Here is a 12,175-nt window from a genome sequence, read left to right as displayed (position 1 = left end):
GCAACGACTTAGTAAATATGCAGTGACATATGCGAAAATACCCAGAGTGCTCTTCACTTGTTCCCAACTTAAATGGTCATGAATGCTATTTCAGGAATAATTATCTGCAGAATAAAACAGCACTGTACAGTTATTCCTCAGTTAGCTAACCCTGCATTTATGCTAAGATAGTACAACTGGCCCTGGTTCGGTTACATGAGCTACAACTTATTCATGAAGAAATACTCTGGAATATGCGTGTAACTGCAGCTTATTCTGCTGAAAGCAGCACAATATAATTGCATATTTCTTGCAAGACAAACATATATTTCTGTTGTTGCCTCTGTTTATTATGATAGGCACTTTCTTCGACATGTAACAATTTTGTATAGAGCATGATGATTCGAACATTCTTACACGTCCCTCGACTTTCTAATATGAGCACGAGTATTTTTGTAAATATAAATACTTCTGCTTCAAAAGTGAATGTGCTGAAGATTTTTGCTATTTTTGGTTTAGATGCAGCAGTATCGTGGGACCAGTTTTTTCTGTCTTCATAAACAGTTTTACTGCTTTAATGTTTTGTCACCGTGTCTGTGTGGTTTCCATTCAGCTATAGTTGTGTTGGCTTATTTGGTAAGTTAAACAATGTAATTATTGCATTCTCTACAAGTTTCCTAAGATCCACATTCACTGTTTTGACTGGAAGTGTAGTGAAGAAAACACCATCTTGTTAAGTATATGTACAACATACAGCCTCTTTCTGCAAAAGATCAGGCCTACTTTTTACTAATCATTTTTTTGTTCATTGAAGTAAACGATTTTCTTCATTAAATATCTACAGTCTACAAAAGTATCATAAATAAACTATCCTGTAATGTACTGTTTCATACGTCTTCAGGTCTGTAGGGAAATAAACAAAGGCAAATGTGCTGCCATTTTTAGTAAGTGCCGATTTTTATGACCCTACATACGCTCCCTATAGTAAAAACTATGTTACAAATGGACATACACGATTGTATTCCAACTCCTCCGATACTATATTAGAAGTGTAGCTTTTTGTCCGCTTACAATGCTACTATCACAGTGTACAACAAATCTGAGCAGGGTAGTGGAAGCTCTGTATCACCAGGTTGTAGCCATAACCATACTCTAACACATACAGTCACGACACTCTATGGTGAGGAAGTTGTTACCATTTGCCAGCTGGAGTGATGCTAACGCAAAATGTGGTAAGAAAGCAGACAGGCACATGCATCATTGAAGTAAACGATTTTCTTCATTAAATATCTACAGTCTACAAAAGTATCATAAATAAACTATCCTGTAATGTACTGTTTCATACGTCTTCAGGTCTGTAGGGAAATAAACAAAGGCAAATGTGCTGCCATTTTTAGTAAGTGCCGATTTTTATGACCCTACATACGCTCCCTATAGTAAAAACTATGTTACAAATGGACATACACGATTGTATTCCAACTCCTCCGATACAGTGTACAACAAATCTGAGCAGGGTAGTGGAAGCTCTGTATCACCAGGTTGTAGCCATAACCATACTCTAACACATACAGTCACGACACTCTATGGTGAGGAAGTTGTTACCATTTGCCAGCTGGAGTGATGCTAACGCAAAATGTGGTAAGAAAGCAGACAGGCACATGCATCGTAAGGACAATGTTAATTTGTAATTACTTTCAGTTTACTTAATGGAATAGTTATATTCCTGCATTCCATGCGTTAGTAAATTACCAAGAGTCATGAATTATCGTGAAATACATGTAAAAAAAGCCGAATCACAGTGATTCAAAGACATTAGCTACGACTTATTCCTGAAAAAAAAACTTTCTAATATGTGTATATTTGCAGCTTATTCTGCTGAAAGCAAGGGAATATAAACACTTATTTCATGCATGAAAGTGTAAATTTCTGTTGTTGTCTGTTGTTACTATCGCAGGGACCTTCCTTCACATGTAAAAATGTTTTATGGACTCTAATGATTCGCACAGTCTTACATTTGACTCGACTTCCTAATACTTAAATATTTTTGTAAAACAGTTACTTTTGCTTCAGAACCGAATGTGTTGAAGATTCCTGCCGTTTGTGTCTCACATTTAGCAATCATTATAGAACTGGCTTTTTCTGTGTTGGGAAACAGTTTTATTGCTTTTGACTATTTGTTATCACATCTGTGTGGTTTTCCCTTAAGCTACAGTTGTGATGGCTTACTTGGTACGTTAAATAATGTAGGTATTACATTCCATACAGGTTTCCTACATTTCACATTCACTGATTTGTCTGAATGTGTTGTGAAGAAAACTCTGCTTTGTTAGGTAGATATACGAGTCCTTTCTGCAAAAGATCAGGTCTTCTGATGTTTACTAGCACTTTTTTGTTGTGAAATGAAAACGACATTATTCAGCAAATGTCTGCAGTAAATGTCAGATGCAGGAAAATCGTAAATACAATGTCATGTAACGTGCCACTTCGTACCTCCCAGGGTCATTAGAAAATTAAATTATGACAAATGTGGCGTCATTTTTTAGTTATTATCGATTTTTATGGCACTACATACACCCACATTCTAAAAACTACGTTACAAATAAATATGAACGTTGGTATTCGCATTCATCCGATAACGTAAGCAGAAGTGCTGCTTATTGGCCGCTTGGGGCGCTGCTATCACTGTCGGTAACAAAAATGAGACCGTGTATTGCGATTGTAATGTGTGCTCATAAAGCTGGGTGCACATACGCCACAAAAGTATGCCACAAATAAGTGGCATACTGTAGTTGCTTGTGTGATTTCCAGTGTTTCGTGGGGCAACTTAAGAGAAGCAATTTTTGTCACGCCACAAAAAGTTCAAATAGATTGTACTTTGTTGCGCCACTTTCCTTCCACCACTACTCCGTGGCGGCAGTATTTCGAACCACAGTGATAGCTGTCTCAGTTGTCGTGGAGTATTTGATGCTATAACCAATTCGATTTCAGTGTCTCTTCATTTTATTTGTGAAAAACGTGCAAACTGTGGTCGGCAGGAGCACTTTGGCAGCTGCTGTAACTACAAAAACAGCAGCCTATGTTTGAAATTCTGGAGCACTGTGATCGTGTGCGCCTGTGTGTGTGTGTGTGTGTGTGTGTGTGTGTGTGTGTGCGTGCGCCTGTGTGTGTGTGTGTGTGTGTGTGTGTGTGTGTGTAGAGGGATGGGGTGGGATATTTGCAAACTAATGTCGTATACCACAATCTTAAAAGATTTTTGGATGAATAAATAAATAAACTTAATATATATAGCCAAAGAAGCGAGTTGTATAAACTTCGTGATTTGTGAGACCAAGCATTGTCTACATTGTGGATTGTATAGGCTACAGGCAATAGCTCCCGAGTGTAATGTTGCGTCTGTTAAACTAAAAATTAGTTGTTCGAAACGCTTGTGTCAACGAATGTAATAATACTCTAAAATCTGGAAGAGTGGCATGATATTTACATGCCTCCTGTTGTTTAGCTGGTCAGACAATATCTTCGTTTACGAGTATTTTTCCTTTTATAATTTTTTTTCTGGTCCCTGATTTATCCGTGCGCGAAATCTATTTTCGGATCTTACATTTGAGCTTCGTCTCCCTTGTATTTAACTTTTGCCAAAGTTCCAGTACCATAGCCTGCGCTATAACACTCATGCGGCAAATGTTTTCAATTGATGCCGCACTGAAAGCTGTGCAACTACAAAGAATTTGTGGCGTCCTAATTGAACGGTAGCTCACGATGCCGCTAAAGAAAGCCACAATTCGTGGCGCCATATTAGTTGCGTGTGTGAACCCGGCTTTAGGACTAACATGCCTTGGATGCCTGACATGCATAGTCTTTACGTTAAAACTCTTTGATCGGATATAAACAACGTAGCCAAATTTGAAAGCTGTCGCAGCAGACGCAGAAACTGAAAGGGGCGATTATTGACAATGCTAAACGAACCCCGGAAGGAAATGGGTGAGATCGGTGCGGAACTTGGTATTGAAGATCAGAGTAAATCTCCGGTCTTCTTACAAGAAGATTACGACCTGGGGAATACTAACGTGGTGCGATCGGAAGGCTATGCGACCATGTTCATTGATCCAGATGTTATAGAATTTTTTCTCAGAGCTGACTCAATAAAGGATAGCGCGGAAGAAGTTAAAACTAGTATTTCGAAGCGTATTGATTATTTGTTGCAGGTTGTGAAATCTAAGATTCAAGTGAGTGCCGTGTAGTTTTAACTTTGCATTACTTTTAAGTATGAAGCCAGCTTATTAATGGTCCCTGTTCTTAGAGCATTGCTTAAATTATTATAAAATGAACATTATTGTATAGTTGTGTGGGTTGGCGTCATAATTGACACTTTATCCGCAGGGCGAAAAGAATATATCCGTCCATGAACTTCTAGATAAGAGGGACGACATGTATACTATGTCAGCGGAAATACTTGTTAAATGTGGCTCATTGCAGAAGTATGAAGAAATCAGGAACATAGTTGTAGAGAAATTGGGAGGAACTGTCTTCGTCAGCGAACCCAGACATTATCATACGCACAGGTGTTTGCAGGACGCGAGGTTAGTAAACCTGTTTGATATAGTTATCATATCAGTTGAGCTTGTAATACCTTGTCGAATGTCGTGCACAGTATTGTGTTGATACATTTTTAACTGGACCGAACAGTTTGCGTTGAACTATGCCAATGTAGCCCTAGTTGTAAAGTCAGTTGTTTTCGATAAGTAGCAGTATGTTCAACATTTTTATATTCGTATTTAATTATTTTGTGTTGAATTTTGCACAGTAGTTATTACTTTTATCCCTTGCCCTCCCTTTCAGCCTCAGGTGCCTTGCTGCTGCTACTATTTCAGCTATAAAATAACTTGACACAGTATCGTAAACGACCATGGTGAATTTGTATAGTTGACATAATTTTTTTTTTGGGGGGGGGGGGGGGGGGGAGGAGATGCTGTCAACTGTTTTATGTGTACCACTCCTTTATTTTGACGCGTCTTTCGTGTGTAGAAAAGTACTTAATGTGCCCAAAAGGGAGTCGGCCTAGTTGCGTTCGGCTTTTTAAATAGTTTCGGGGTTGTAGTTCCATTCTCAACCAGTTCACTCGTGTTTAGATCAGTCAAGCCGCAACCTGTCATTACTGCTTATAGTGATGCCACATTGCAGCTTGACTGATCTCAACAAAGGGCATTTTGATAATGTGGCCGTACCCTGAAACTAACTGCAGAGAAGTATAAATATAGTATGGATTTGGAACTATTTTCATTCTTCCAAAACACTGATAGTCACGAAGCTTCCAGCAATGATGTCAAATTATACATTAACAACCAGAAACAGCCACTGCAGGCTCCTTGTGCGAATTTTGTCTAGTACTAATCTACTCGTCAATAATTTTCGGACTTCTAGAGCAAGTTATACATATTATGATAGAAATAGCTGCTTTGAAGAAGTCACTGCCCCGTGTCTTGTATAGGGTGAATGATGTAAGATGGACGACGAAAATATTTGTAAGACTTGACATGAAATTGGCCCTTGTTCATGAATAGGCTGAAACTGCATATTAAGCATCCCCACCCCCTCTCCAAAATCTTGGTTATGGTGACACTGATCTGTCGTACAGCCTGAGGTCTAAGTTACGTTGTAAGGTAACAGTTTGCTTGTTTATTAGCTAACCCAACAAATGTGAATGCAGAAAACCTGGTTGTGGTAATAAATTGGTGGGTTGTGATGTCTAATGTTTGTCTGTGCTAAATTGAAAATTGCAAGGGGGGGAGGGGGTACAAATGTAACTTTTTGTTAGTGAACAGAAATGCTCATCATAGAAAATGCTGGATACTATGGTTTCCATGTATTAATTGGTTGCTGTTACATGTCTGCATCTGCACACTTGCATGCTCAATCCTGAGTAATAGACGGTATTGAGAGTGAGAGAGAGAGAGAGAGAGAGAGAGAGAGAGAGAGAGAGAGAGAGACAGACAAAGGAGCAGAAAATGAAACTCTGAATAAAATGGTGCATGTTCTTCCTCAAGGATTATGTGATTTAAAATTCATAGAAAACTTGTATAGAACTGTTGGTGCAAGAGTTCAACTCTAAATGTTTTGGCAAAGCCTCCAGTGAAGTCTGCAGTGTGAAACTTAGTAACAGAATGGCCCAGAACAGGCTGTAGTGAATAAAAACCAATATGTCCATTAAGAAAGGTCAATCCTGCGTTATTCATATTGCAAATATTTTCTGGAGGCCACTTTTACTTTGCTCACACCATGCGACTCGGCTGCTCTTCCAATTTAATGCAAAGCAGTTACATTACACAGATCTCCATCAGCTGTCTATAGGCAGTCAAGATCTGTTTAATACAATTAATGATATTTACATCCTTTAGTTGAAATGTTCTGATAAATTTTAGGAGTGGGAATGAAGCATTCTTACTTAATTTTACAGTCTGTAAGTATTAAATATCCTGCATAATTTCTACAGGCAAGCTGTTAAAGATAGTTACACCAGCATAAACCTATTCTGAAGATGAATAGTCTATATGCAGATTATTTATAATTCTGGTCTTCTGATTATAAAGTCTTCACATCATCCTGAACTCACTCTTAAGAATGAAAAATATCATTAAGTATTATGTATATGGGTTCATAAATGTAAGACACCCTTGGTTCCTGGAGGGACTGCTTACATATTGCAGGTCAACATGAGGAATTTCTAACTGCAAAACAGGCAGAACTGAGCTTCTTTGGTTAACTAGTACATATAATGATACCACTTCAGTTTATTATCCATCGGGATGCCAAGGAACTTCAACATCGAGCCTCATCAAATTTATCTCCACTGATTTGTATGTCTGGTACGTGTAAATCGTTTTGTTTGCCTTTCCATAGTAAATTATATGGTAAAGTAAACCTCGAAATTGTTTGCCTTGAGCCTGTGTAAGACTGTTCCAGCATTCTTCTGTCTGGCATGGACATTTTTCAGCCGTTTTTCAGATACTGTATTTGTCAGAAACAAGAGTTTGAGGAATTCTTAAATGTACCAAGTAAATAATTTATGTAGGTCAAAAGAGGAACAAATGAAACAGCAAACCATACCTTGTGGAACACAATTTGTAATGTTTTATCACTCAAAATTTTTATTCTTGCTACATAATTTCAGTGTGATCCTCTGTCTTCTGTTAAGATAATTCTCAAATTAGTACTAGAGAAATGGCTGTAACATCCTACCATTTGCTTCCCTAGAATTTGATTTTATGGTGTACTCAAAGACCTTAGCAAAGTCATGCAAATTGCTAACACATTGAGTTTCCTTGTTTTGTTATAATAGAGTTAGACAGTATATACTGCCTTTTCAGTTGAAAGACCTTTATAGATACCAAACTCATCAGAAACTATGTAGCAAGCTACCTTCTCACAAATGTTTGAGTACACAGGAAGGAAGGAGATGGGTCTGCAATTGTCACTTGCTTGTCTCCACTGTTACAAATCGGTCTTACTGCTGTGTAAAAGTTGGGAAATGCACCTTGAATCATAAAATTGTCATAGAAGTACCTCAAGGAGTGTGTTACCAATTAACTCAGTTTTGATAGTGTGATTGGAATAGTCTTAGCGAGCTTTTAATGATATAATTATTTTTATGGTGTGACACGTGGCACTCTCAGTAAGCTGTATGGACTGTCTTCAGCTCGTCCACAAATAAGATGTTTAAAATATCTTGTGAAAGCCACCCTGAGAAATGAAAATGAATGATGCATGGGTTGACAGGGGATGAAATTGGAGGGAAGAGGTAACTGTAAATAAAGACAAAGTGGATAGCAAAGAATAAATATGGTGGGCTCTGTGGTTGGATGAAATAGGTAAGGTTTCTTTGCATCAACTCATACATAACAGTGGTTTGTGAAAACAAATACGCAAAACTTTCACAGCCATTTTAAATGTGGACCGTTGATTTATTTCAGAATGAAAAGTAATCTGAGGCAAACTAACACCATTTTCATTTCCAATTTTTATGGCCAGTTCAGCTAAATTTGTATATATTGTACACCTTTTAAGACCTTCAGTGTACCTCTGCTTCTTACAGTTCCAAACTATTGAGACATCAGATGTTCTAAATCTGCAGAATCATTTTAAGTGTATGTAGTCTGGTTTTAGATGGGTGTTCTAAAGGTTCGTTGCTCCTGGATTGCATTATTTTCTTTCTTCACAAATTTCATGGTAAATTCACTTTTGGCATCTGGTGAATTGGCACAGTGGTAATACACTGGTCTTACATTTTGGAAGTGTTTTTCTTCACTGTTTGGGTTAAGGCTTTGTTTCCCATAGACTGTAAGTCAAATACCAGGATTTCCTATTCCAAGCATCCTCATTTTGAGATAGTTCTCTGTATCTGATATTGATCCCTTCAGCCACATCTGGGTGGTTTTCTGCTGAAGTACTTATAGAACTTTGATTTGATCTTTCAACCAAACTCTAGAAAAAGGAACAGACATCTTCCATTGCAGCAGGCTTACTATCATTGTCAGCAACTGAACATATACGCAACATTGCCCTAAAGACTCCTACACTGCAGGCACTGGCAGTAGTTGCATTCATAATCAACCTGGATATATCAAGGTAATATCTTAATGAAATAATGTGGAACTTCCACAGTGCAATCTTGACAAAACAGAATACATGTACGAAATTACCTAAAGTTTCCTTCCAGTAAATGTTCAGATTCTTTTTTTAGAATGAATGACACAGCAGATCATTTTGTTGCTGTTGACAAGTATTTGGGATCAGCAGAATTCATAAATTTGTTCTTCGTATCTGGTTGATTTCCTTGCAAGTCAGTCACTTATTTTGTCTTATTGTGTTTAGCACAATTAAAATATAACTGTCATCTGGTTGACATACTTCTCCAGTATTTTAGACAGTAATAAAGCTAACGTAATATGACGTGTAATGTAGTGGAAAGATAAACTTACCAAGTGGCAGCAGGGAACCCGCATACAAAAATGTTTAACTTTTACAAGCTTTCAGAGCTGGTGGCTCTTTCCAGCAGAAAAGTTGGAGGGGAAGGAAGAAGGGTGAAGGAAAAGGACTAGAGGTTTAGGAAAAAGGGTACAGTTCGGAAGTCAGCCAGAATTCCAGGTCAGGGGAGACTTACTGCACAGTCATTGTTGGGGGACTGCACTGGTCTAGATTTGAAAATCTGAGATCTTGAAGATGGAAGACAGGGTAATATGCAAGACAGATTACTAGTAAAACATCATGCACAACATAAGTGAAAAGCTAAGTGCATTGTATGTAACGAAGGTGGGAGACGGAAGGTGAAAAATAGACAGTTCAGAAAATGAGATGCGGAAAGCTAAAGTGAAATTAAGAATGTAGTAGTTACTATGAAGAAATGCTGAGACAGAAGGAATTAACATACATTAAGGTGAAACAGATACTGAGGTCATGACTCTTGTTGTAGAGGATATTGTGTATTGCCATTATGAGCCCTCTGCCTACGCCCACTCATCCTAACTGATGACTGGGTGGTACTCAGCCAATGTAAAAGCCCGAAAAGTGTTTAAATGACAGCTGGTGTATGAAATGTTGTTTCACAGGTGGCTCTCCGTTTGATAGTATCTGCTTTGGCAGTTACAGGGCTGGTATAGGTGGTGGTAGGAGGGTACATAGGGCAAGTCATGTAGTGAGGATGATCACAGGGGTAGGAGGCATAGGGTAGAGAGATGGGTGCAAAGGAACACAGGGTCTCAAAAGGATATTGTGAGATTAGGAGGAATCGCTCCAGAAAAAAACTTCAGAGCACACTACTAGTCACTCAATATGGTCCTGGTCTTGAATGTGTTAGCCACCTACTTCAACAAGGCCATGATATCTTAAAACCATACCCTGAATTGAAATCCATTCTGTCTGATGTTTTGCCCACCACACCTAGAGCAGCTTTCCATCACCCTCCCCGTTGCTGCAAGATCCTCGCAAGCTGCTGTGCTCCTCTTGCACCAATCTCCTTATCTTATGGCTCCTGCCCCTGTGACCATCCCACTGTAAGGCCTGCCCTATTCACCTGCGTACCACCACCTACACCAGCCCTGTAACTAGCAAAACATACTATTAAAAGGAGAGCCACCTATGGAATGACATGTCATATACCAGCATGTCCTGTTATCTAAACACTGTTCGGCCTTTTACATCAGCATGACTACCATCCAGTTACGTCAGGAGAAATAACTGTGGGCAGAGGGTGTGTACCGGCAACAAACAATATCCTGTTGCCAAGCATGCTCTGACATGACAGTTGCGACCTCGGTGCCTGTTTCACCACACAAGCCATCTTGATTCTTCCCCCAGATACCAGTTTCTCACAACTCCACAGGTGAAACCAGTGCTACATGTCCTTGGTTCTTGCAACCCAACTGACCTTAATTTATGTTCATTCTTTCTTCACTCCATTTTAGTTTTTTACATCTTTCATTTTGTGCCCTTCTCTTTTTCACCATCCTCTCCTCACACCTCTGTTACATACAGTGCATTTAGCTTCATTCTTATGATATGGTACACTATGTATTAGCAGTAATCCTTGTCTTGCATATTATCCTACCTTCCACTTTCAAGCTCTCAGGTTTTCAAATCTCGTTAAGTGCAGTCCGCAGCAAAAAGTCTTACCTTCTCAACCTATCCGGTAAGTCTCCCCAGACCCCAAGCTCTGGGTGACTTTCCTGAACTGTACCCCTTTTGCTAGACCGCTCCAGCCCTCTTCCTTCCCCTTAGTCTTCTGCTGGAAGGAGCCACCACAGGCTCCGAAAGTTTGTGTAGATTAAACCTTCCTGTGTGTGTGTGTGTGTGTGTGTGTGTGTGTGTGTGTGTGTGTGTGTGTGCCGCTTGCTGTGTAGATTTTTGTATCTATTCAATTAAATTATATTGTCAAAAACTATTTTTGTTGTTATAATATGAAGTCTCTCTCTCTCTCTCTCTCTCTCTCTCTCTCTCTCTCTCTGACGTGACTGTTAGAAGTAACTGTATTTTAATAATTTATTGTTTGTTAAAATCATAAGTGTTTTGTTTTTATTTCCAAGTTCTGAATAAAAGGCACTAAAGATCCTGGTATAGTGGCCTAAACATAACAATCTTAGAACAAAGGCAGTTAAATGAAATTGGATTTTCTTTGGTCTTTGCTTTCACTGAACTTCCACATACATCTCTCTTCCATCTAATGTTGTCTTTCTTTTATTTTACCAGCAGCACTCTCTAAACACGACAGAGGATATGAGTCAGTAAGTGGAGATATTGTTGTTACTGCTGTTGTCACTGGCAGCAGTTCAATAGTTGTAGCATAAAATTTCTTTGATACATGCAAAACTTCATGGTTAAACTTTAATAGTGCATACAAAATTTAGTAAGCATTTGAACATTTCTGTTAAAGGATGAAAGTGTTACGTATGGCTATGTCATGTGCTCGGAGTAAGGCAATGGAATTGGCATCCGTATTACAAAAGCCTCTTGGCCCTGCATTATTTGTACTAGAACTGGAAAGCAGTGAGAAGCCACCTCCCCAACTGGAAGACAACTTCATATCAGCCTTATCAATGCGAACACATTCTTCTAGTCGTATTGTGACTAGCCGTGTAAAGGTTGTGTTTGAGCTTATAAAGGCTAAACCTGAGAAACCATCTCAGCCACAAAGTTAGAAATCATTTTTTGTACATTTCAGTACAGTGTAGAAAGTGCAATAGTCATGCCAAAAAAATTGAATTTTGTGTTAGTTTACAATCACCAGGAATCAGGTTTTGGATGTAGTAAAAATGTTTATTTTACTCACTTACTATTGTTATTGCTTGATATGTTATCATTTAATATTGTTTCATGTATTTTATTTCCTGTGCTACACTCCAATTGTAAAATTGATATTGTATTTACATAGTTATGTTCATTTTTATTGTTAAAGTTTAAAAGACTGATTAGAGTTAATGTATACTCTGCAATCCTTCAGAAGTTTTTGTAAATTAAAAAAAAAGCTATCTTACCTAAATTGTCATGTATTCCCTCACTTCTCTTAAAACTGCCAGTTCCCATGTTTCACAATCAGTAAAGATAATACATTCCAAATAAGATCCAAGAACGGCATCAAAAGGTTTTGTGGACAAAATGTCCACAGGTATAACTAATACTGTACTAATGTTACTTATAACTTTAAAACACA

The 12,175-nt window shown here is 38.3% G+C and overlaps 1 protein-coding gene across 1 annotated transcript; it reads left to right on the top strand.

The window, feature by feature from the left end:
- The first annotated feature begins 3,868 nt into the window (after positions 1–3,868).
- On the top strand, positions 3,869–11,873 carry LOC126418871 (interleukin-1 receptor-associated kinase 1-binding protein 1 homolog). The gene is made up of 3 exons (XM_050085870.1): positions 3,869–4,202; positions 4,357–4,556; positions 11,399–11,873. The coding sequence occupies exons 1-3, from the start codon at positions 3,930–3,932 to the stop codon at positions 11,661–11,663; spliced, it is 738 nt and encodes a 245-aa protein (XP_049941827.1). The 5' UTR covers positions 3,869–3,929; the 3' UTR covers positions 11,664–11,873.
- Positions 11,874–12,175: the final 302 nt, after the last annotated feature.

The sequence above is a fragment of the Schistocerca serialis genome, chromosome 9, assembly GCF_023864345.2.
Source record: "Schistocerca serialis cubense isolate TAMUIC-IGC-003099 chromosome 9, iqSchSeri2.2, whole genome shotgun sequence".
Lineage (NCBI taxonomy): Eukaryota > Metazoa > Arthropoda > Insecta > Orthoptera > Acrididae > Schistocerca > Schistocerca serialis.
This window is presented reverse-complemented; position numbering and strand designations above follow the sequence as displayed.

Bases quoted from the DNA above. Each gene is read 5' to 3' on its own strand.
- LOC126418871 (XM_050085870.1), top strand. From the start codon at position 3,930: ATGCTAAACGAACCCCGGAAGGAAATGGGTGAGATCGGTGCGGAACTT. The intron at 4,203-4,356 runs GTGAGTGCCGTG...CTTTATCCGCAG, and splicing joins TTGTGAAATCTAAGATTCAA to GGCGAAAAGAATATATCCGT. The intron at 4,557-11,398 runs GTTAGTAAACCT...TTTCTGTTAAAG, and splicing joins AGGTGTTTGCAGGACGCGAG to GATGAAAGTGTTACGTATGG.